This window comes from Quercus robur, chromosome 9 (genome assembly GCF_932294415.1).
Source record: "Quercus robur chromosome 9, dhQueRobu3.1, whole genome shotgun sequence".
NCBI classification, from domain to species: Eukaryota; Viridiplantae; Streptophyta; class Magnoliopsida; order Fagales; family Fagaceae; genus Quercus; species Quercus robur.
The window spans coordinates 8987921-9013345 of record NC_065542.1 but is presented as its reverse complement, the minus strand read 5'-3'; the positions used below and the strand labels follow the sequence as shown (position 1 = coordinate 9013345).

Genomic DNA, 25425 nt, shown 5'->3' with positions numbered 1-25425 from the left:
AACAATATCACATTCCATAATACTCCAGAGAAAGTTGGTTATCTAAACTTTTCCCCCAAGTTTTTTATTTTTAAAAGGGAAGCTTATAATCTTTGGGGTCAAATCCCAAAATATTATTAAATTTTGATTAGAAGATCTTTCTTTTTATGTTTGGGTTCCATCTAGTACACCCCCTGCTGGGCACTTTAGAGCTGTTTGAAATTTCATTATTTTCTGTGACAAGTGACAGCTGCATTTCAGTACGTAGGTTTGGTACTTGTCCATTTCAAAGTTCCAACATGACTATTAGTTTAACTAGCATTTCATGGTGCTTCCACTAGAAACATACATGGTTTAATCCCCTTTTCCCACGATTATCGATTATAAAAATAAAAAATAAAAAATAAAAAAAAATGTTCCAGCAACCTTGTAAAGCTTTCTTTGTAATTAACTTATAGTTGCACTTATGCCTTTGAGATTCCAAAACTATGATTATTCTGTATCTCAAGTGTCAAGAAGAAGAGAGATTTTTAAACAAAGGAGTCAAGAAGCCTTTTTTTTCTTCTTATAAATTGCCACTCAAAAGGGCATTGAGTTTGTTGAAGATTAGACACAAGGGAATTTGCTACATCATCTTTTGTAAGTATAAACAATTAAAAATGAACCGATAGCAAGGGGAGAGGTATCTGCCTAAATATTGGCTGTCCCAATCTCCCACCTTTTTTGCCTCCAATCGCTTTGAAAATCTGAATGGCCGGATTGTCAGCCTCTCATCTTTTGTTAAAAAAATCGTTTTACGAATCCTGTGTATTCAGTATTCATCACTTTTTATGAATCCTGTGTATTCAGTATTCATCACTTGTTATGGTATATGAAGTAACGGAAGGGTGACATATCAATAAGCCCCTGCAAAAAGGAAAAGAAATGTTTAGCTTCTCTTATTTATGCTCTTAATCAAGAAAAGAGAGAGTGACAACAACAACAACAAAAAAGAAAAGAAATCTTGGAGTGGAGGATTACCTGTAAAAACATGGGTTCATTGACTATCATCTGATGCAAGGGAAGGTCCAACTTTAACTGGTTTTAAACTTTTTAGAAACCTTCGTCCATTCTCAAATGCCAAAAAAATGAGACCAAAGAGGTATAACAGGAAAATATTCAGTCTTGATAGAATGTAAAGCACGTTAGAGATATTGCTTCCTCTCTCTGTGTTTATTCTGATTAATGTCACCCTTGGCCCTATCCACCCTGCAGGAAAAAAGAAAGACAGCAACATGTATCAACACATGATTTCAAAAAGGAATGTAGAATTTTATATTGCACATGTGATTTGGTTATTGTTAGTTTGTTACTTATGATTTAAGTAATAGCATATTTTTGGTTAGTAGTTAGATTCATCAAAAGTTGTTCAACTAGTCTATTGAGGTTAATTTTATGAACATGTTACTTATTAATAGCCCAACATTCAATATCATAAAACATAGCTCATCTTAGTTCAACTTGGTTACACCCTGAAGCTATGATGGTTAAGCCCTTATTATGGTATACTCTAAGCAGTAACTTTGGTTAGGAGCTGAGCTAGTTTTTTTATCACAGCATACTGAAATCTAGAATTATAGTTAAGAAATTCCAGTGCAGTGAATTTCCTGTCATTAATTTAAATTTCCAGATCACTTTATCCACAATATTGATATGCAATGGCTGAAGGGCTAAAACTAGAATGTTACTTCTAAGTGCTATAAGGAATTATTGGGCACTCCTACAGCACTATACTTCCGATTTACATGCATATCTGTCCTACTCCTATCTGTGAACTCACATGCAAGGCCCTATTTTATGTTAGTAGGGATTGTGGTGCTCTGATAGTATTGGATAATGACTCCTGAGCTACAGCTAAAGGTCATGATGTCAATCCAATCAAAGGAAGAAAGAGAGGCTTTTGTCTTCAATGTGGAATACTTACCAGACTTTTTCTTTGGCAAATTAGTCCATTCATTAGGATTGATACTCACTTCTGATGCCTTCATTAACTCAAGAATTGCTTGATTGACCTGAAATTTAAGGGAAAAGAAAAGTTTTTAGGTTCTGTTCTCCTTGTAAACTATGGTCCAATCAAGTCACAGTCATAGATTTCAAGAAGCACTAATAATAATTATTATTATTATTAAGCACCAATTATTTAAATCCTTTTGTCTAAGATTTTCACCATGCCATAATCCAATGAGCTGCTTTATTGTAATCAAATCAATTATAGATGAAAAATATACCTCTTCGGTCCTCTCATGGCTCACTAGATGACCTCCATGAAGTTCTATCATTCTAGCAACAGGATGCAGTTTCTTTGCAAGTCTCCTTGCATAATATATTTGAGCAATTATATCATGCCTACACATTCACAAACAAAGTCTTGAGTGGAAATCCTGAATCAATGAAATTAAATGGTAAAATGTTCTAAAATTTATCCCTTCTGAAGCTTTAAAAATTGAGTTTGCAAGATATGCTTATTACTCATTGTACAAAAGAGTATTATCTTGATACATATCACAGAACATAACAACAATGCTCAAGTGCAATAAGAAATAGAGTTGAGAAAAGATTTTGTGACCAAGCACTGTTTAATTAATACAGAAAATATGCCTGCACACCTGCCATGGATGACTGAAACTAGAAATCCAGCTGAACGGATCAATTCAATTTCTGTTCGTGTCATTTTATGGGTCCAGCAAGCATTAAGTTGACCCTCAAAACCATAGTTAGACTGCATTCCAGTTGATGATATACCTTTTACATATTCCTGCAGCACACAGATTGTAGGTCAAGTTAGGGACATCTTAATGTAAAGTCTATGAACAATTAATTGAGAATGATTTTCCATTAATAGAAAATCCAATTCTATGTTTAACCTCAATACTTCTAGGTGAGTTTTCAAAAATTTACAACAAATAGTTAAAGGAACGCAATTGAGAAGTGATAAGCTTTTAACATTTCTTACTTGATATAAGATTGCTCTTCTTGTGTTAGGTCCAACACATTCTTCAAGATATTCCTGCAGATTGTAGATAAAGTGAAATTGTACGAGTTAACCACAAAAAGAATGGCAGTGTATTTCTAGTTTAGAATAAGTGAAAGTAAACCAGTGCAAAAAAAATTGTAAAATGAATATCAAGATTATCTTCCACTAAATGTTCAAATAAAACAGTTTTTTTCAGCAGTTGAACATCCAAATACATAAATAGCAAAACTCTGGACAGAACTGAGAGCATCTTTTTACCTTTGAGTAGTGGGTGTCCAAGTCAACAGCTGCCCGTTGCTCAGGAGATTTGGCCCGTAAGAAACGGATTGCAACGGATAAAGTTTTTAGATCAAGCTGCAAGAAACAAAATAATTTGAGCATCATTTTGAGGAATAAGTTACTTGCAAAATTAAGTTACTGAACATAATAAATTTATATCAGGTGAGAATTTTACAATAATATATCGCTACAAAGTAGCTTTTGATACAGGATATCCAGCAGATCCCCATAAGTAGAACATATCATGTGCCCATGTTGGGCAATGGACATCTTATGTTTGCAATAGACACCAATACATCTCATATCTGTAAAGCAAACCTATTGGTGATTGCACTTCCTTCTTTTGTTAAATATGCAGAATTACAAGCATATGCTCATAATTTGTGAAAACACATGAAATTTATCTGTAATTGATGACTTTGATTCAAGATGGCTAGAGAAGAACAGACTTGAGTCGAATGTGGGCCTTGTGCCATTCATGAAGTCCATGATAGTCTTTTGGCCCTTGGTAGCTTAAACTCTACTCTTGTGATAATTAGGGTATTTATGTACAGTTGGGATTTAATTAAACTAAGGATTAAAATTAGCTTTTATTAGGGGTTTCTGATTTATAAGGCTAGTAAATCTTTGTTATTGTGATTTCCAAATGAGATTTAACAACTCATGGTTTTTTTAATCTTGTGTAGTTTTTTCTCTTCTTCTTCTCTTCTTTACCTTGTAATCTCTGCAATCTTCTCTGATTTCTTATTCTCCTTCTTGGCCTCAACTTTCGAAACTACTTTGTTCTCCAGTAGTATCACCAACAGAACTGGCTTTGTTATTTTCTAACCAAAAATCTTATTTTAATATCCCCTTACCTTTCTACACTAAAAGCCATCTTCATAACACTCCGCAAAAGTTCATTGTGCACAATTGCCAAAAGAAGAAAAAAAAAATCACTTTTTAAGTTGCACATGATTGATCTCTGCTCCCTCATCCGGAGACTAAATATGATATACTGAAAAGGAGCATCTCTTAAGCCTTGCAAAATCAACAGTCCTCACTTCTTCTCCTCTCAATTCACAATCATCTCCTCCAATGACAAGTGGTGGTATATCTATTTGATTCAGTAATAAAATAATACTCACATTTACCTCCATTTAGTTTTGTACGAAGCTAAAGAAGTTTTGGTGCAGATGGTAAAACATATCTTTTGCGTTATGAGTCAAACTATGACAGCAATGCAACAGATCTCAACTGTGTGCATTCATACTTGATCACAAATCATGTTCTTGCAGTTCTTCCAGAAATTACACCCTGAAAGACTCATCTAGTCCAATATAATGTATAAAAGCTGCTGCATAGCTAACAAGATTTAGTTTCAACTGATAACCAGTACCTGTCCACCCACACAACCAGCCAACCAATGGCAATAGTATGGATTGTGGACAACGTGGTAACCTCACATTAGGATACAAGACAGTCTGCAATAATTTTGTTTGGCAATATGGATCTTTTTATATAATGCAAACCTTTTTTAAACTACTGAATACTTATTTAATAAGAAATACCCAGATTAGATTGGCCATGAGTAAACATAAAATTACAAGACTTGGTAGTTATGCCTCCCCAACTATAGTCATCTAAAAGCAGTCTTCTAAGATGAGTATGTAAACTAATGACAGAATTTGAGCAAGGACGAGCTAGATGTTTGAAACCAACATGGGTTCCACTATATTAAATAAAAATGTGGAAAGCTGCCACGTTTATTAAACATAATTGGAAAGAAACAATGAGGTTGTACTCATATGATAGACATACATCAATATTCCACAGTTCAAGAAGGAAATAAAGATAGTCAAGATGAGTGGTGCTGAGAGATATAAAGTACCTTTGGAAAACATTCGAAACCTCCACCCGTCACATTAAGTAAAGCCAAAGACAGAATTCTTTCAGGCACCATTGCTGCCAACTTGCAAGCTATCATAGCTCCTGTTTTGATAGTAAAAAGAAAGAAACTTAAAAAGGATTTGATTCAATATCAATCAAAGAAAATATTTTTCCTGCAATGTGAATCTAAATCAAGGTACCAAGGCATTATGAAAATCAACCATTTCTGGGTTCTTTATAGAACCCTCTTTGATAAGTAATAAACAACCATTTAGAGAATCTTAAAGTTGAATTTCAATATTTCAACCAAGTGATTACTGAAGCTTCATCAAAGTTGGAACATTTTTCTCTTAAACATTATAGCTAAAACACCACCAATAGAACCTTGAAAAATTCAGGGTCATAGACTTACCCATGGAATGTCCAAAAACATGAGCTTTTTTCCAGCCCAAATGATCCATCAGTGCAATTGCATCATTTGCCATAATCTTTGTTCTGCACCCCAACAATCAGAGCCCATTAATTAGAAATTCAATTCATATTTTAAAAAAACTAACCTCCTAGTAAAAGAGCCATTTGATTACTCAAACTTAAGTAAAATAAAATTGAAAAAAAGAAAAAGAAAAAAAAATTCAACTTTGTTATTTGACTTTGACTTGTACAAGATCAAAAATTCACTCCAACTAATAGTTTCTAGATAGTCTCATCAAGGAGAGAGCTGTCATTTCCTCCAATTCTGAATTTAAGTCACATAATCATTCAATAAAATGGAGTAAGGAAGAAAGAAGATTAAAATCCAAGCAAATGTGAAACATAACAATCCCAATGAACCAAAAATTTGGCAGAAAATTCACATGGGCACAAGCACACACGCGCGTCCACAGCACGCGCCTCAAAATGCAAGTGTGGATTCAAAAAGAGAATGAAAAAGACATTATATCCTCATCTCTGTCATGCTATGTGAATTGTGACCTTAAAAAACCAAACAAAAATCAAGAAAAAACTGAAAAATTGAACAACTTTATTAATTATTATCCTTGTCTATGTTATATCAAAGATTCAAGAACACGCACGCGCTAGATTAAACTAGTATAGAATTTTAAGAACTCAATTAACATACGTGTAATGAGATTTTTTGGTGGGTACGGAGCTCTGACCCATTCCACGATTATCAAAGGCACAGACCTCGATGCCACCGCCACTCTCATTGTCATCTGGAATTGGATTCCAATCACAGCCACCGCCACGGCCACCGCTCCTCGTTTCATCTTCATTGGGCAAATCGCTTCCCACCATACCTTTGATCTGTGGGCCCCATGACTCGTGGGTCCCAGCTAATCCTGACCATCCAAATTCATCAGCAACCAAAAAAAAACTATCAAAATTCAATCACAACCCATTTCAACACATACAGATTCTGAATTCAATTGACCATCAAAAATTCTAAATACCCAGAAATGAAAAATGAAAAAAAAAAAAGAAGAAGTGGCACCTATGATGAGAAGGACCTTGGTGGGTCCATGACCATAGGTTCTGTAAAAGATTTTGGTCCCATTGTTGTTGTTGTTGTTGTTGTTGTTGTTTTGGTCGTGATTGAGCTCTGTGTCTTCGCTGTCTTGCTGGGTTTTTCTAACCTCGCAAAACGGCATCGTTGTTTTTTTTTTTTTAAAAAGACACAGAGCTGAGAGGGAGAAAACAAAGAAAAACAAAGAAAATGTGGGCTTTTATTAAGGTTTGTACTGAATTGGAGGAGAGAGAAAGACAGAGAGAGAGAGAGAGAGGAGGTTTGGTCTGAGAGTCCTATGGTTTTTAAAGAGTTTGGTGCCGGCTAATACGTATACCTCGGATCCTACCACGTAGGATGGTCGGCTCGTTCCTTCCTTTCTAGAATGTAAACCAAACTCACTAAATCGGGAAGTTACTGTTATAAATTATGTTGCACTATTGCCTATGCAGACCCAAATAAAGAAAATAGAGAAAGCTTGTTTTTAAATTTTTTTTTTTTAATAATAGTAGTTGAATAATTAATTCTAGTGATTTTGATAATTAGGTGAGAAAGTAATCATGTTTGAGGGTCTCGTTTGAAAATTGAAAAAATTGTAAAAAATTTGGATTTGTTTGGAAACAGTTTTCAGTGTACAATATAACATATATTTTCATTACATTTTTTAACATGTATTTTCACAATATTTAAACTACGTTATTAAAAATATTTTATAAGCAGGTTTTAACCATTTTCTCATAAAAAATTCTGAAAATGGTATATAAGTTAGTAAGACTCTTATTTTAAGGTTTACCAAAAAAAAAAAAAAAAGACTCTTATTTTAATAATTAATAAACTGATGATTAGTTGATGATAATTGACTTTTTAGAAATGGAAAGTTTTCAACTCTCAACGTAGTTTCCAACTAATCTGGTGAATAATGGTTTACATTCTTGTCCAATTGCAAGAAAGTTGGGGTTCTTTTTGTGGGGGAGAAAAGGTCTGTTTGGTGGGGGCAAATTGCCAAAGAGTGGTAAAATGGGCGGTGGGAACAATGTCTAAGGTTGAGTCAGAGCCGCATACTTTGAATATTTCTTTCCATCTTTCGGTGTCAACAACATTTTTAAATAAAAGCTTTGACTTCATTTTTTGTGTGCCACTTCTTGTGGTCTACATAAGACAGCAGAGTACTATTTACCCTTCCATCATACTGATGTGGTTTTTTTTTTTTCATCTCATATGAGAAGGTTCTGTTAATTAAAGTCATGGTGAAATTTATTGTTGATGTATGTGAGAGAATAGAATAAAACGTCTTCTTACTTAATGGGAATAGACAAAATATTGTGAGAATTGGAATCTAAGATTTTGATGCTTCATATGGACTTTTTTTTTTCGTCTCAATACTAATACGACATTTTGAAAATGAAGTTTTGGATGAAAATCAAATTATAATAAAAGAAAACAGAGTAGATGGGGTCAAATCATGGACGTCATGTACTCACAATGTCTAGTATTTTAGGTGGGCAAAATCCATGCGAGGCAGGTTGAATCTAGGGCAAATTGAAAGTAGTTTTTACCATCTTTAATGAAGTCACTTTCAACATTAATGGAGTAGATATGAAAAAAAGAAAAAGAAAAAAGAGAAAGGGTAGTTTTGAAAAAGTTAGGAGAGAGATATATTCGCTCAAGGTATTGTTGGGTCTAAGGCGACAACTTTAAGTGAGATCTATTCTTTTAAGCTTTGAATATTATTAGAATATTTATTTAATTTTTGATTTTTTTTCATTTAAAATCTATTTTTTAGAAAAAAATTACAAATTAAAAAGAATCCATCGCATTATTCAAGGACTATACAATTAAAATAAACACTATTTATTAAATGAAGTAACCAAATACTAAAAAATTATGATTGAAAAGTTTAATAAAGTTATATATTTGATATTTCTAAATAGAATTTGAGTATAAATTTATTTACTAGTGTAAGATTAATGAGTTCTAATAACATTTATGTGTGAGAGATTAAATGATTGATCCATCCAATGAAAATATTTTTCTTTAACTGGTTTTTCTTTGATAAAAAACAACTACTTTTTATTTATTGGTGAATATTTAGGGCTTAATTAATACTTCTATTGGTACAAGAATATCTCTATTGGTAAAAATTTAGGAGCCTTTATTTATTGGGGGTCTTAGGCGGTTGTTTATTTGGCTCACCCATTGAGCCGGCACTGGAGAGAGAGAGAGAGAGAGAGAGAGAGAGAGAGAGAGAGAGAGAGAGAGAGAGAGAGAGAGAGAGAGAGAGAGAGAGAGAGAGAGAGAGTTTAGTTACAATTTCTTAAAGTTTATATCTTAAATTTTCTAATTAATTAAAACAGATGGTTGTAAGTATCATTTCCAAACTCACATCCATCTAATTTCTAAGTAGTCAAGACACTTCCTTACTTTAAGATGATTCAATTACACATCAAAATAGGATTCCGTGGAAATATCTTAATTATATGATTATATTTACAACTCTATCAAGTAAGTATATTTATCACATGTGTGATTTTTTATTCATTATAAATTTTACAACATAAATTACAAATTAATGTATTTACTTCTAAAATACCAAAAAAAATTAAATACTTTATTATTATTTATTTTTGTATTTTTTTATGTGACAACTAATTGTCAGTTTATTAGTAGTTCTAACATTCCCCCCCCCCCCCCCCCCCCCCTTTTTTTTTTACCTATGATATAAATTTATTGTCCAGTCACTAGTGTCCTTAGAATTTTCCTTACATAAATGGTTACATTAAAAGATTCTGGATATACATATCCTTGTCAGATATGGATAACATCTCAGATTCACAATGATCCTATTCAGCAAAAAGAAATTACATCCTCTAATATTAGAAAGATAATCTAGAGAAGGAAAATAAAAGAGTGCAATCCAAATATCCAAATTCTGAAACAGAGAGATAAACATCTATATACGTATATTGACATATTATTTATTGTTTGGTGGGTCATCACTATTCAATTTTGGAAGGTAAGGACGTGGCAGATAAGGAGTCCAACATTGAAATTGAATCCGCGTTACTGCGTTAGGTAGTCAGCTATCTAGGGGTGGATGGAATTATTATTGAGGACACAGTCAAGCCTTCAACAAGGATTCAAGGTCGAGTTTGGCTCCTACCCCCAATCATTATATCTTTGTTTGGGGCTCTATATATAACAATGTCTTTGTTTACAAATCCATCTCTAAAAGGTTTGGCATATTAAAAATGTGTTTGTATAAGTTACTGCAATCGCCGTTTTGGGTTTAAAATGAGTGTAAAAAGTTATGAGAGTCGCAGTTGTAAAATGGCATTTTAGAAGACTCCCAAATCATTTAATCAAACGGACTCTTAAGTATCATAGGACACAGCACTGCATGCTATTTTTTTTTATTTTTTTGTGTCTTTTTTCTCTATTTCTAGAATCAAACAATAGAAAATTTTACACCTATATATATATATATATATAATACATACTTTACGTTTGAGTTTGGTTAAATTATCATTTTCACCAATAATTATTTTTTATTTTTTATTTATTTTTGATATCATTTTAATTCATATACTTTAATATTTTTTGTTAAATTGATCATTTTGTTTATAAAAGTGACACTATTCATATATGTGATATGACATCGTTTTAAATTTTAATTAACTTAACAAGAAGTTATCAATTTTATAGACGACAATGGATGAAAAAATCAACTCAAGAGAAATATTATTTCACTTATTTCGGTGAACGTAATTATGTGAGGTTGGGCTTTTGGTCGTTGGAATAAATTTAAGGTAATTAAGTTTAACCGCTAGAAATCATTCAAACCAGCACCAAGCATATATATTCATGAAATTCGTTTAGGTTGGAGCATAAAAAAAAGTGGATGGCCAATTTGATAAGCTTATTCCCATGTTTAATGTTGAGGAGATATCTTGTACACCCATTATACATAGTTGTCTCATACTTGTGATTCCCACGAATACATAATGATATATACATGGGGCAGAGAAACTATTTTGCCTACAAATATCATCTCCAATTAAATTAGCTTGGTAGGATTTATTCCAATATACTGTGTGATAATTTATAAGACTATTTATGTATATTACACCAAATAAGTTATGTGATTAATTAGAATTACATATAAATGGTCTCTTCAACAACTCAATTGCCACGTAAACCGTTTTGACAATACGAATTGTAGTTTCATATTAAAACTACATATAGATAGTCTTTTTAATTGCCACATAGTGAGTTAGAGAAAGGTTTCTCTAAACTGCTTTGGAGGTAAATTTTTTTTGAAATTATAATTAAAGTTTTGAAGTGTAGCAATTGCCGATAGATATCGCAAATATGACATAGCACATGAAAGTAAGAACAAAATGTTACATTTGGCCTGTCGCTTTCATGTTCCATCATTCAAGCAGTAAGTCTCAACTCTCACCATATGTTCATAAATAAATAAATAACTAATTTTAAAAAAAAAAAAAAATCAACAACAACACTAAAATAAACTCCACCATATAAAAGAAGAGAAAAAGAAAAATCTCACGCAAACTCATCTTTCACATCATCACATATTCACATGTGTACAGTGTATGATCATCAACATATGCTACACGTTTAAAATGGCTCAATCATTGTTCTTTTTTGGCATGAAATGGCTTTCGAATCTCACTACTAGTGGGGATGCTATTATTCGTGATCATGATGTCAAGCATAAAGTATACAATATGCTCATCCATACGAGTTTTTACAAACAAATTTGTGTTATTACTATTTCTAAATTTGCAATAGTCTAATAGGGTAATAGGTCAACATTTTTAAAAGGATAAATTAACTTCATCTATGAAATAGATACAATATATATCACATTTTTTGTTGAACTGATAAATTAACTTCATCTACGAAATGGATACAATATCACAATTTTTGTTGAACTGATAAATTATCACAGTCTCAACAACTTAAACTATTATCAAAATAATTATGAAACTGGATAAATTTGGTTGTGAAACAAGTCCATATACACCCATTCATACATATGCTACTCTAATATATCAACTTACCTATTTAAGTTGAACACATTATAAATTAATTTCTTTCGCTGCTGGCATTTTTATTCCTTTTTTTTTTTTTTTTTTTTTTTTTTTTTTTTGTGTGGAGAAAATGAGTGAACAAGTTGTTTAAATAAATATTCTACAAAAAAAAAAGTTGTTTAAATAAAAAAAATTAGCTTGTCTCATGCTAAATCGATGCCAACTTTGCTTTTACCTTTAACAAACATATCACTTTCAGATTTAACCATTCAAAATATTTGGATAAAATGTTCATCTCTTCTCTAATATTCCCTTTAAGACGTAAGGGTAATGAACAGAATAAAATGGATTGATTTGGATTTTGTAGAGAATATTTCATTAATTCCTTCATTTGGAAGTCTAATAAGAAGGAATTGAATGATTACGAGGGAATGACCATTTCATTTCACCTCCTCCTAAATATTATTCGAAAGGGTAAAATACTATTTCGGTCCTAAAACTTTATCAAAAGTTTGTTTTTTATTCTTAAACTTTAAGAAGTTCATTTTCTATCCCTAAAATATTGAAAAGTTCATCTTTCATCCCTAAGTTATTGAAAATGTTTTATTTATGTCCTTACACTCTGTTTGTTTCGCTGAAAAACCTTCTATAAAGATAGTTTTCCACATTTTCCAGTGTTTGGTAGCATAAAAAAAACCTGGTCAATGGAAAACTATCTTTGGTCAACGGAAAACTCTAATAAAAATAAGACTTATTTTCTATAAGCTGTTTTCCAAAATTTTTTTTTGGAAAACAATCTCTCTCTCATACGTTGCATCTCCTATAAATATTATCTTTGTCTATAGCCATGGGAAACATAATTTTTTGACGCCTTCTCTCTCTCATGGTAAGTTTTCTCACTTTTTCTCTCTTCACACCCTCACCGTCACTAACTCTGGTCTTTCCTCTTCCCATAGATCTCTCTCTTTACTTTAAATTTCAAGCTCGATTTTCTTTTTTCTCTAAGAAATTTTCGGTTTGATGGATTCCAGGCAGAAGTTACTTCTTTTTCGTACATAAAGTGCAAAAAAAAAAAAAAAAAAAAAAAAATAATAATAGAAGAAGAAGAAGAAGAAGAAGAAAGAATGAAAGAAGTAAAAGATGAAAATTTTAAACATAGTAACTATATTGCTCTAAATTGCTTTTACATGGGACAATCTTTACCATGAACTAATAATATTGTTATATAATGAATGATAATTGTTTAGGAGAATTGCATTTGTTGGCAAATACATTTTTTGTTAGCAAATACTATGTAGTTATGATATATTATGCAGTACATTATGTAAATACATAATTTAGAGTAATATTGAAAACTTTTAGTTGACCATAGTAGACAAATGGTTGATATGTGTGTGTGTGTGTGTGTGTGTGTGTGTGTACGTACGTTACTGTCTATATATATGAGCAAGATGAGTGGTAGAGATCATGAAAATTTGACAACTAATTAATTTTGATTGTATCTATTGTCAAAATTTTAGATTAATTAGTATGAAAACCAAATTCATTCTTGGTTTTTTATTTATAATGATTACATTAGTTAGTTTACATAATATATATGTTTTAAATTATACAAGAAATATTTAAAAAAAAATTGCATACCAAACACTAGAAAACATTCTCAAGTGCATTTTCAAGGTCGTTACCAAACACTGGAAAATAAGACAATTTTCTAGAAAATGCTCTTTGGAAAATGAACCATTTTCCAGAAAACGTTAATGCTGAAACAAACAGAGCGGACTTTACCAAAAGTTTGTTTTTATCTCTAAACTATTAAAAAAAAGTTCTTTTTTCATCCCTATTTTTGTCTCTAAACTATTGAAAAAATTATTTACAAAGTTTAGGGATGAAAAACAAATTTTTGGTAAAATTTAAGAACCAAAATAGTATTTTATCCTATTGGAAATCACACTAGGAATATAAATGTATTGAAATAATTTGGATTTTCACTAAATCCAACTTTTATAATAATGAGAATTATTTTTTAAAATGTGGATATCCACACTCCTATGGATGATTTTTTTTTTTTTTTTTTTTGTTGAAACCCACTCCTATGCATGACAAAATTAAGTTGTATAAACTAGTAAGTTTACCCTACTCCTATTCTTTAACCAATAGAAATGGATCTCTTTTTAAGTATTAAATTTTCATGCACATGTTATGTTTTATTTTATTTTTTCAAAATAAAGCATAATTCCAAGGGTTTGTTTTGATACCGCTTATTTGCTGAAAATTGAAAACTTATTACTGAAAACACTGTAGCAAAATAATTTTTAAAAGTGTGAATAGCTGTGGGATCCAAAAATGCATGGGTATATACGCATTTTGCTGAGTTTGGTAGTCCCATTAACAGTGTAGTGAGACCCAAAAAAAGCCAAACGCACTGAAATGCGCATTTAGTGCTATCCAAACTCACACTAAATTTATCAAAAAATTATAAGGTAGATCAATTAATTTTTTTTATAAGACAGATTCCTTTGACAAGAACTAAAGTATAATTTAGGGAAGCTCGAAGAAGATAAGGGAGGTCCTTATATTTTCACCTAAATTCAAGGATAGTTAAAGAGTATTTTGCCCAAAAATATATATTTATATATATATATATATATATATATTGTGTGCAAAGACAAAACTTACTTTGTGTATTTTTCTTTTTATTGAAAAAAATTTTAATTTTAATTAATTAATTAATTAATTTTTATTTATGTAGTCCTTAAACTGCGTAGAAGAAAGACCTACAGCTAGTGTGGCATGTATATTATACACACATGCCAGTTCAATTTTATGACAACTTTCATGAAAGGCTGTCTATCACTGCTTATGCTACGCATAAGATTAATAATAAAGAAAAACAAACAAACCATTTGAGTAATCGAACAGATATTAACAAATGAATAAAAGCAACTAAGATTTGCAGGCAAATAAGCAAAATTTTATTTCATCCCTCGCTGGCTGATAACTTCATTTTGGCTTGTTTTCTATTCAAACAAGCTGATTCCAACTATATGGCTTTTACAAGAGCTTGAGCTTCTTTCTTTCTTTTTTCTTTTTTTTTTTTCTTTTAAAGAAATAGTCTCAATTTATGGCATGCACTCTGAGAGTTTAAAATAAATATAAGTTAGCTCATGAATCATTAGGGGGGAAATTATTAGGTACTCTCAGAGCATCATAAATGCATACTCTCCCCTCTCACATAAATGATGAGTCCCACTATGAATTTAATTAGTGGGACTCACCATTCATGTGAGAGGAGAGAGTACACATTTATGGTATTCCGAGAGTACACAATAATTTTCCAGGAAGGCCATAACTTTGTTTGCAGTATCATAAGTTCATACCCTCTCAAAGAAATCTATGAAAATTTGGCAAGCAACATATAGCCACTGGTGTAAGAGAGATTCACACAAAGTATGATAAAGCTTGAATTGGACTTCTTAAGCTTGGACCAAGCTTTAACTGAATCAAAAACTCAGCCTAGCCCTCATCAAGGACAGGGTATTGGATGGTGGGCTTGGCAATATTTTGGGGTCTTGGTGGTGAGTGTGGATTGGGTTTGCTGCCAATAAGGCCAAGAGCCTCTAGGAAAGACTGATGTGGGCTGGTTTCTTTCTAGAATGGCTTGCCTAGGTTGCCATGGACTTCTAAATTATCACATGTGGCTTCTAAAATAATCATAGTTAGTAAAATTATGTGAACTTTATCATAAATTATAGGCAGGGGCGGAGCCACATGGCTAATTCACCACCCCCACCCCCTCTTTCAGTCCAATAGCAATCTTTCTAGCACCAAAAAAAAGAAAAAAAAAAGTCCAATAGGCATCTATTATTGTAATCAAATAAAACAAAAATGGGCTCAAAACAAAACTTTCACATTTCATCCCCAAGTCAAGATAGCTAGGTTATTAATTTTTGGGTAAACTACATATATGATTCCTATCTTTTACACCATATTTCAATTTGGTCTTTAAGCTTTCAATTGTGTTAATTTGGTCCCTAACCTTTTAGTGTCGTGTCAATTTAGTCTTTGTTGTTATATCTTGGATGAAAATTGATGACATGACGAATGATCAAAATAAAATTTCAGTTTATTGTTACATTAACGAAAGCTAATTTTTTAGTTTGGCCATTAGAAGTGTCATCAATTATCTTCTAAAAAATGATTGTTAGGACTAAATTAACACGGTATTGAAAGGTTAGGGACCAAATTGACACAATTGAAAGGTTAAGGATCAAATTGAAATATGATGTATATAATAAGGACTAAATACGTAGTTTGCCCTTAATTTTTTTTTCTCCTTTGAAGCACTGCCAGCCCAGCCCAGCCCTAAATCCCAACTCAAACAAAACAAAACATTCATCAGTCTCATCTCTCATGCCTCCTTTGCTGCTCACCATCTGAAGAAGAAAAAAAAAAATGACCTTTTTTTTTCCTTCACGTGATGCCGCAGCCACCACAAAAAAAAAAAAAAAAATCTAGCTTTTTATTGAAAATTTTTTGCTGAAAGTGTGCTAATACTTGTACGTTGAAAATTTTTGAAAAAGTGAGAAAATGTGGATAAGAGTGAGGTTTTAAAAAGATGTACATAAAAACTAAAAACTAAAAGTTAAAGCTACTCCCAAACAAACTCTTAGTATATCGCTACTATGAATTGGCATCCCCAAGTAATAATTTCTGGCTACGGCCTTGATTATAGGTATATAAAATTAAACTCTTGTTTGTTATATACATTACAAAAATATTCTAAATGTGTACAGTTTGTATTAAAAGTTTTTCCTATTAAACATATACTGATATACAAAAATACTTCAACTTAACTTAATTTCATATTTTTATTGAAAGTGAAATTGTTTATTTTGTTAAGGTAGGTACTTCGAGATAGGCCTATAGGGTAAGATTTCTTATACTTGTAACCGTTTTTTCTTTTTAGTGGTTTTTTGGGAGTGGTGTCTTGAAATTTACCCCGTGGGGTTTTGTCTGTAATTGTTTTCCCCATTGTTATCAAATCACCATATCAAACTTATTTTCTATTGCACTCTAATTTAGTTTGGTGATTTGATTGTGCTTTAATTTGATTTCCATTTAATTTGACTAATTAATTAATTTGAGTAATTTAATTAATTACCTGAGGTCAATTTATAACCCAACAATGCCAGAGCTAGGATTTGATCATTGGGTGGGCTGAATAGAATATGTTGTCCACATTGCAGTAACAACATTTTTGTATTCTATTATATATATCCATATAGTTTGTAAATCTTAGCAAACATTATTGTGCTAACAAAATATGTTGATTCTATTATCTATTTATATCATTATATAAATTTTCATTACACATAAGCATAGCAAACCTTAACCTAACCTTAAGGAAATAAACGTTTAATATCATATAATGCATATTATACTAAAAATATTATCAATACAATTTTATTAAAACTTGAGAAACATAAAATACTAAAAAAAAAAAAAATCACCTTCCCAAGTTTTAGCTTCCAACCTTGAACTCAATATTCAATAATTTTCTAAAATTTTGTAGTATCTCAAGCCTTTGCTGCAATTTATGAATCAGGATAATGAATCTCCTCCTACCTTAATATAATGCTTTGGAATAAATAAATTTTCAATATTTAATACCATCAAGAAACAAGACTAAGTAAAGCCAATCCCAAAACTGGTAAGGTTTCTCTGTGAACTTCCACTGGGCTGTAGAATATTGTGTCCCTACTTGTAGGTGCTTTTGTCCCTTAGGATAACAAGTTTATCCTTAAGGTTAGTGGTTTTTTCTTTCGGGGGTTTAGGAAACAGTGTAATCATGGATGAGCTCATAAACCATTGTAAAGGTTTGTCGATTTTTGACAAAGAAGGGCCAACCTTCAATCTTGAGGAGGAAATAGCTACGCCAAAATTTATCATTGCTGGCAAATTCTACACAAGAAGGGCTCTGAATATGGAAGCTATTGCTTCGACTTTTATGCCATTGTGGAGATCAAAGAATGGTTTCAAAAGTCAAAAATATGGGCAATCACATAGTCCTCTTTATGTTTGATAATAAACAAGAAGTGGACTCCATTCTCTCAAATGAACCTTGGAGCTTTGACAAACACCTTTTGGTGTTGCAACGGTATGATAAGGATACGCAAATTGAGGATTTGAAATTCAATAATACATCATTTTGGGTGCAGGTACATGACATCCTAGTGAGATTCATGAATCCAAAGGTGGCAGAAGGGATTTGTAGTATTGTTGGCACGGTCATTCCGAAGGCTGAAACGGAGATGAATGGAGGGAGTTTCATGAGGGTAAGAGTTAGTGTGGATGTCACTCGTCCACTAAGTCGAGGAAGAATGGTGTCAGTTGGACAAGGCAAAGAAAATTGGGTCTCTTTCAAATATGAGCGCCTACCCAATATTTATTACTGGTGCGGCTGTCTTAACCATGACGGTAGGGACTGTGAGGTGTGGTTGGACAGTGAAGGCTCACTCAAAGTTGAAGAACAGCAATTTGGACCTTGGTTTTGCGCACCACCTGAGAGTCGTATACAAAAAAAAATGTCATTTCAGTGCTAGGTTTTTTTCACAAAATGAAAGGAAGCTCGAACACCCAAAGGGCTCCGTTTCCTCCAAGGCGAGCTTAGGCAAACTCCACGATGGTCCCTCCATCTCCAACGGCACTTGCTGACGTGGAACAGAATAGAGGGGAGCAGTTAATGGATTAATTAATGGGATTGGTTACAACTTCACAGAATAATTCACCCACGGTTTTGGCGCAAAATAATGATGAGGTAGAGTCATTGGTGAGTCAATTAGAGAACATGGATTGTGAATTAAAGAATATTAAATTGCCACCTGAAGAGACACGATCTCCAACCCACCAGCAATAAATCCGATTTTAAACTCTCCCAAAAAGGTAGCCAAGTCTATTATTGGCCCAAAAGACCCGTTGCACAATAATACTTTCCTTTCTAAGCTCGTTGAAATTGATGTGGGTTTGTCAAACTTAAAGGCCGGGCCAAGCACAATTAATGACCCATTGAATGCTGATATCTTAATCAATGAGCATGTGATCACTGAAGAAGCAAATGAGGCGGCTAGGGTTTCTCCTGTCCAAGGGGCCGTAACCCATGCAAGCACTCGAGCAGCCAAAACTGAAACTCAGAATACACAACCTCTATAGCAACAAGGATCATGGAAACGTTTGAACAAGGCAGATGCACCTAGTAAGACGGACAGAATCACAAGCACAGTAGAGTCCGTGCTATCGACGAAAAGAGTTTATGAGGAACTCTCCCATTCCAATGTGGCCATAGAGGCGGTGGTTTGGTTTTGTTGTGGAAGGAAGATATTCAAGTCACAGTGGAAGATTCATTAAAGTATTGTATTGATGTACTTATTGAGAAGAATACACCTCAAGAATGGCGTTTCATAGGTTTCTATGGTGAACCAATGACAACTAGAAGGCATGAGGCATGGATAAAGCTTCGAACCCTAAATGATAAGCCACACATCCCTTGGCTGTGTGCTGGGGATTTTAACGAAATCACAAGACAGGAAGAAAAGATGGGAGGAGTACACCGTGAAAATAGTCAAATGCAAACCTTTCGAGATGTTATAGACGAATGCAGTTTTATGGATTTGGGTTTTATTAGCCCAAAATTCACATGGAGAAGACATTATAATGATGGACACTCGATTTGGGAGAGACTAGACCGCAGATTAGCAACCAACCCGTGGTTCTTGAGGTTCCCTGGCACTCGAGTTCACCATCTACCTTGTCTTTCTTCAGATCATTACCCGTTGCTTATAAACCCAACAGGAATAGAAAATTCCCTCCTATAAAAAACCCTTCAGATTTGAGGAGATGTGGCTATTTGATAGTAGGTGTGGAGAGGTGGTTGAAGCAGCATGGAGATCATGTGTATCATTAAATCCGAATAAAGAAATCCTTGGAAAAATAGAAAAGTGTGGCAAAGATTTATCATGGTGGAATTACAATGTCTTTGGCAATGTAAGGAGGGAGTTAAAAAAGAAGAGGGACATGCTAGCTGAAGAGGAGGCCGTGGCATTAAGAACTGGTAGCAATGTACGGATCAAAGAATTGCAAAGAGAGATAAATGAGTTGCTGGATCGAGAAACAAGGATGTGGAATCAATGCTCCCATATTCTTTGGCTGAAAAATGGAGATGGAAATACAAAATTTTTCCATTGTGTGATTATGGGAATAAATGACATCCATGGAGTATGGAAGGAAAGGTAGAATGATATAGCAGTTGTCCTCATCCAATACTATAGTGAACTTTTCACTACCTCAAGTCCAACCATTCACCAAGAAGCTTTACACCATATCCCTCAAATGATCACCGAAGACATGAACAAAGAATTGACAAGCAGATTTAAGGAATGGGAAGTAAACTAAGCTTTGAAACAAATGGCACCAATGAAAGCTCCTGGACCAGATGGAAAGCCCCCCCCTTTTTTTTTTTTTTTTTTTCCAGTATTTCTGGCCAATGATTGAAGGTGATGTTACTCACTCGGTGCTATCTTGGTTAAATTCAAGTACTCTCCCAAACCTGTTGAATCATACCTTTATTACTCTAATCCCAAAAAAGAAAAACCCAACCTTAGTGTTAGAATATTGCCCTATTAGTTTATGCAATGTACTCTACAAAATTTTTGCAAAAGTCCTTGCTAATAGGCTGAAAAAATTCCTCAATTCTGTCATAAATGAAAACCAATCAGCTTTTGCTAAAGGCCACCCCATATCGAATAATATCCTTATTGCCTTCGAAACTCTACATTGCATGAAAAATTATAATTCAGGTGCAACAGGTTTTATAGCTCTGAAGCTTGACATGAGTAAAACCTATGATAGGGTTGAATGAGTGTTTTTAGAAAAGGAGATGAGGAAGATGGGTTTTTTTCTGAAAAGTGGATTGGGCTTATTATGGTGTGTGTGAAAACAGTCACCTACTCTATACTAGTGAATGGAGAACCAAAGGGTCTGATTCATCCCTCAAGAGGTCTTAGACAAGGAGATCCTCTCTCTCCTTTTCTCTTCCTCCTATGCACAGAGGGCCTTTATGGCCTAATCAATTAGGCAGCAAGCAATGGTGATATCCATGAATTCAATTTGTGCAAAAGAGGACTCAAACTAACCCATTTGTTTTTCGTAGATGATAGCCTTCTTTTTTGTAGGGCCAATTCCAAAGAATGCAGCAAGGTGTTGGAACTTCTATCATTGTATGAAGTAGTCTCAGGTCAAAAAATAAATAGGGAGAAGACAGCCTTATTCTTCAACAAAGTAGTTACTGAGGCAAACCGCCAAATCATCAAAGGGATTTTAGGGGTTCATGAAATCCATCACTATGAAAAGTACTTGGGGTTACCATCTTTGATTGGAAGGGGTAAAAAAGTAAGTTTCAATTATCTTAAAGAAAGAGTGTGGAGGAAGTTGCAAGGATGGGAAGGTAAACTCCTTTCCCAAGTTGGTAGAAAGGTGCTCATTAAGGCGGTCATTCAAGTAATCCCAACGTATGCAATGAGATCCTTTAAATTACCATTAGGGTTGTGTAGTGAAATTGAGGTGATGGTAATAAATTTTTGGTGGGGAAAAAGAGGGGAGAAGCAGAAGATTCATTGGCTAAAATGGGGTGAGATGACAAAAGCCAAAACGGAGGGTGGTATGGGCTTTTGTGATTTAGTGTTGCACAATGATTCCCTCTTGGCCAAACAAGCTTGGAGGTTGATGGAGGATAAAAATTCACTATTCTATAAGGTCTTCAAACCATGCTTCTTTCCAAATTGCACGATTATGGAGGCGGCAGAATCAAGTCGAGGTTCATATGCTTGGAAAAGGATACTCCAAGGTTGTGATGTGATTAAACGGGGAGCGTGTTGGAGAATAGGTAATGGATAGAAAGTCAAGATGTGGCATCATGCATGGCTACCAACTAAGCCCACTACCAGAATACTATCACCTGTTTTGGAGGGATGGGAGGAAGCCACGGTTGATAAACTCATTAAAGAAGGCACAAGGACTTGGGATGAAGATGTTATTGATGGTATATTTGTGCCTGAGGAAGCTGCCCTCATAAAATCAAGTCTGCTGTCAAGATATCCAACCAAAGATAAATTGTTTTGGCCATGGACAAACTGGGAAATACACCTGTAAATCTGGGTACTGTTTTTTGAAGTGCGAGGTTGAAGAATCAAGGGCAATGGAAACACAAGTGGAGGAAAGGAATTTTTGGCATAGCATCTGGGTTTTGAGAGTTCCAAATATGATAAAAAAATTTGTGTAGCGAGCTTGCCATGAAGCTATCCCCACAAAAGCAAACCTGAGTCGGCGGCACATTACTGAAAACGCACTGTGCAAACGGTGCTTGATGGAAGAGGAGACCACGTTACACGCACTATGGTCATGCAGCAAGCTCAGTTTGGCATGGACAACTTCGGAGTGGAGTGCTTGCTAGAATATAAGATCCACAAACTTCAAGGAGCTCTTATCTTGGATACTCAACAACCATGGCAGTTTGGAGCTTTTTGCGATGATGACGTGGGGCATATGGCACCAGCGGAACCAGGCTCGGCTTCATAGACCGTTCTACCCATCAGACCTGATCGCAGCCCAGGCAAAGGAGAGGCTTGATGAGTTTAATGCCACAATTCCTCCTCAACCCCCAGCGATGCCACGACCAAGAACGAAGTGGAAGCCACTTGATGTAAGCAGTTTCAAAATAAATTTTGACAGGGCAATCTTCAGACAGGAAAACAAGAGCGGGATAAGGGTGGTAATTCGGGATCACTCAAGGGTTGTTATTGCATCTTTAGCTCAACTCACTGCACCAGCACTTCAACCAATTGAGATAGAAGCAATATCAACTGCACGGGCTCTGGAGTTTGGACAGGAAATAGGCATCACAGAAGCAATACTTAAAGGCGATTCTGAACTTATAATTAACTTACTCAAGGCAGGTGGTCAATCAATAGCTTCAGTGGAGCCACTACTTTAGGATGCCATTGTTTTTTCAAATTGTTATTCAAAATTGCTATACTCTCATTGTAGAAGAGAAGGCAATAGATTAGTACATAGTCTAGTTAGATATTCTATTAATGTCTCTAACTTTGTACTTTGGATAGAGGAAGTCCCTACTCCATTATTGACAGTTGTTCAACAAGATGTAGCTGATGGGGCAATCCAATTTCAATAAAGAACCAAGTTGTTTCTCAAAAAAAAAAAAAAAAAAAAAACCATCAAATACATAAAAAGAAAATAAAAGTTTTATACTTAGTTACTTACCAAAGCTTTGAAAGAATAAATTTTAATTTTTTTAAAGTAAAATTGATTTGAAAAATCAAATAAAGATGGACTTTTAATAATAAATAAAAAGCACTGAGAAATTTCGTTTTATTAGTGGCCTTCATATGGCTCCGCCATTGTTCACAATGGTGGAAAGAAGACCCGTTGGGGGAGATTTTTTAAGAGAATATAATTAAACAGGTTTGGGGAGCTTGATATATGGTACCTGACCACCTCATCCGTGTTGGAGAACTATGGGATGAACAATGAAAGAAACTAGAATAAATAAAGAATAAATAGAAATTTTAGTGGCATTGAAATTGTTTTTCCTTAGACAATATTTGCTTACACACTTAAGTTGCTAAAATGTTATTGTAAACTTGTTCTCAAGATACAATCAAACCTATTGGGTTTCACAAATAGTAATTTTGGAGAAAACCTGTAGGATTTCTAATGCTTTTAGGTGAAAATCAAAAGTTATTTTGAAAATGGGAGTTAAAACCATATATATAGGTCATGTGTAATACCTGCTAAAAAAAAAATTAATTAGAAACAATTAATCTCCCAACACGCACAAATGCTTCTATATTAAGTGGTGCAACTTTAGAGAAATTATAGAGTCCTCTAGTGGATCATGTCACTTGTCTACCATTCTACTAAAAAACTTCCACTTGTTTAAAATTGCTGAGTCAGTAATTAATTTTTGTTTAAAAAATTTTTCTAATTAACAATTTTAAACAAGTGGAAGTTTTTTAGTGAAATGGTGGACCACATCACTTGTCCACCGTGTGGATCTTATAATTTCTCCAACTTTAGGCCATAAAAACTGCAGAAACCATCATTATCCATAATCTTCTCGCCTGATATTTGCCTGACATCTTGGTTAAGCCAGATTTCAAGCCAACTTATCAGAATTTTAGATAGAGAGCCTCGCCTATAACTTGCCTAAAATCTTGATCAAGCCAAAACTCACTTATCATCTCTGTTGACCTAGAATCCAGGCCAACTTCACTAACCTTATATTTTCTCACTTGTTTACTATTGTTTATTTCACTCTATCTCTTCTAAAGAGATAATAACACTCTTCTTGTACTTATGAAGTGATATTGTTGGAGAGACCACCAATGACGGCTCCAGAAATATTTTTTTGGGGGTCATTTAGAAAGTTAAATTAAACAAAATTTAATAAAAAGAAAACTTAAATATATTTAGTTATTGACAAAAAAAAAAAAATAGCAAATACATAAAATGTTACAATATCCTTCTATGAGTTTTCATATTTTGAAATCATTACATGATAATTCATTATCAATTCTTATTATCTATTGTCAATGTGGGTAGATATGACCATTTTATTTTATTGAGTTTGTATAACATTTTTAATTTTATCCTATTGTCACTATCTATTTGTCATTGTTTTTACAAAAATATTTTAAACTAAATGGCAAAACTCATTTTCACTTGCACTGTATGAATTATTGACTCACACAACCATCCACATCCATACATCAATAATACACTAAGTGTCTACTTAACTAATCAAACGCCTAAATCTCTCTCATGAATCTCATCTCATCTCTCTTCTTTATTTGACTATCTCGATATCTCTGATTCTAAGAGTAAAGAGTGAAAATTTGTTAGTTGTGCGTATGTGTCTAATATGTGCATCATCATCATCATCATCATTATTATTATTATAATAAAGTAATTTGTGTGAATTGTGATGTGTGTGAATATGGGCATGTATAGTGTAAATATAATATAACTTAATATAATTTAATAATTAGGAAATACAGAGGGTTTGATACAGGTATGTGTATTGTTATTATGCCATAATAATTTTTTATTATAAAGTCAGTGATTTGAGGAAAAAAAATAGTAAAGTTAATATGTGATCAGGGTGTGCAAGATTTAAGCCACAGTATACAAAAATATTTTTAATGATAGATTAAACATGTAAAAAAAATTATATATAGATATATAATATTTTTTTTAATAAAAAGTCAAGGGGTTCATTTGAACCCCTTGAAATCAAAGGAGTCAATACCGTACCGGAAAGCGTTTCGGTCTATTCAAAGAAATGAAATATTTCAGTACCGGTTAATATCGGCATACCGTTTCGAGATTACCTCTAATACATATATACCATATATGCATTGAGTTAAAAGTGTGTATATAGTTATTAAATTTATATCCAACCTGTATGTTGGGTAATTATTGGGTACTCTTGGAGTACTATAAATGCGTACTCCTTCCTCTCACATAACTATGGATCCCATTTATTAAATTTATGGTGGGACCCACAATTTATGTGAAAGGGGGAGAACGCATTTATGATACTCTCGAAGTATTCAATAATTTTCCTATAGGTTTAGTTCAACCTACACAATAAAAAT

The 25425-nt window shown here is 33.3% G+C and overlaps 2 protein-coding genes across 3 annotated transcripts; one reads left to right on the top strand and one right to left on the bottom strand.

The window, feature by feature from the left end:
- Nucleotides 1-522: 522 nt before the first annotated feature.
- On the bottom strand, nucleotides 523-6928 carry LOC126698688 (uncharacterized). Of its 2 annotated transcripts, XR_007646562.1 has the most exons (12): nucleotides 6633-6928; nucleotides 6261-6480; nucleotides 5553-5635; nucleotides 5142-5242; nucleotides 3251-3346; nucleotides 2972-3025; nucleotides 2625-2773; nucleotides 2247-2364; nucleotides 1943-2030; nucleotides 1000-1227; nucleotides 841-885; nucleotides 523-806 (listed from the first exon to the last, which is right to left on the bottom strand). XR_007646562.1 is itself a non-coding variant. In XM_050396076.1 (11 exons), the coding sequence occupies exons 1-10, from the start codon at nucleotides 6787-6789 to the stop codon at nucleotides 1016-1018; spliced, it is 1278 nt and encodes a 425-aa protein (XP_050252033.1). In that variant the 5' UTR covers nucleotides 6790-6926; the 3' UTR covers nucleotides 523-885; nucleotides 1000-1015. The 2 variants fall into 2 exon arrangements, 1 of the variants encoding a protein (XP_050252033.1); XM_050396076.1 differs by having other exon boundaries at nucleotides 523-885; nucleotides 6633-6926.
- A 12663-nt stretch (nucleotides 6929-19591) lies between these two features.
- On the top strand, nucleotides 19592-19987 carry LOC126700675 (uncharacterized). Its single transcript, XM_050398885.1, has one exon. The coding sequence runs from the start codon at nucleotides 19592-19594 to the stop codon at nucleotides 19985-19987; it is 396 nt and encodes a 131-aa protein (XP_050254842.1).
- Nucleotides 19988-25425: the final 5438 nt, after the last annotated feature.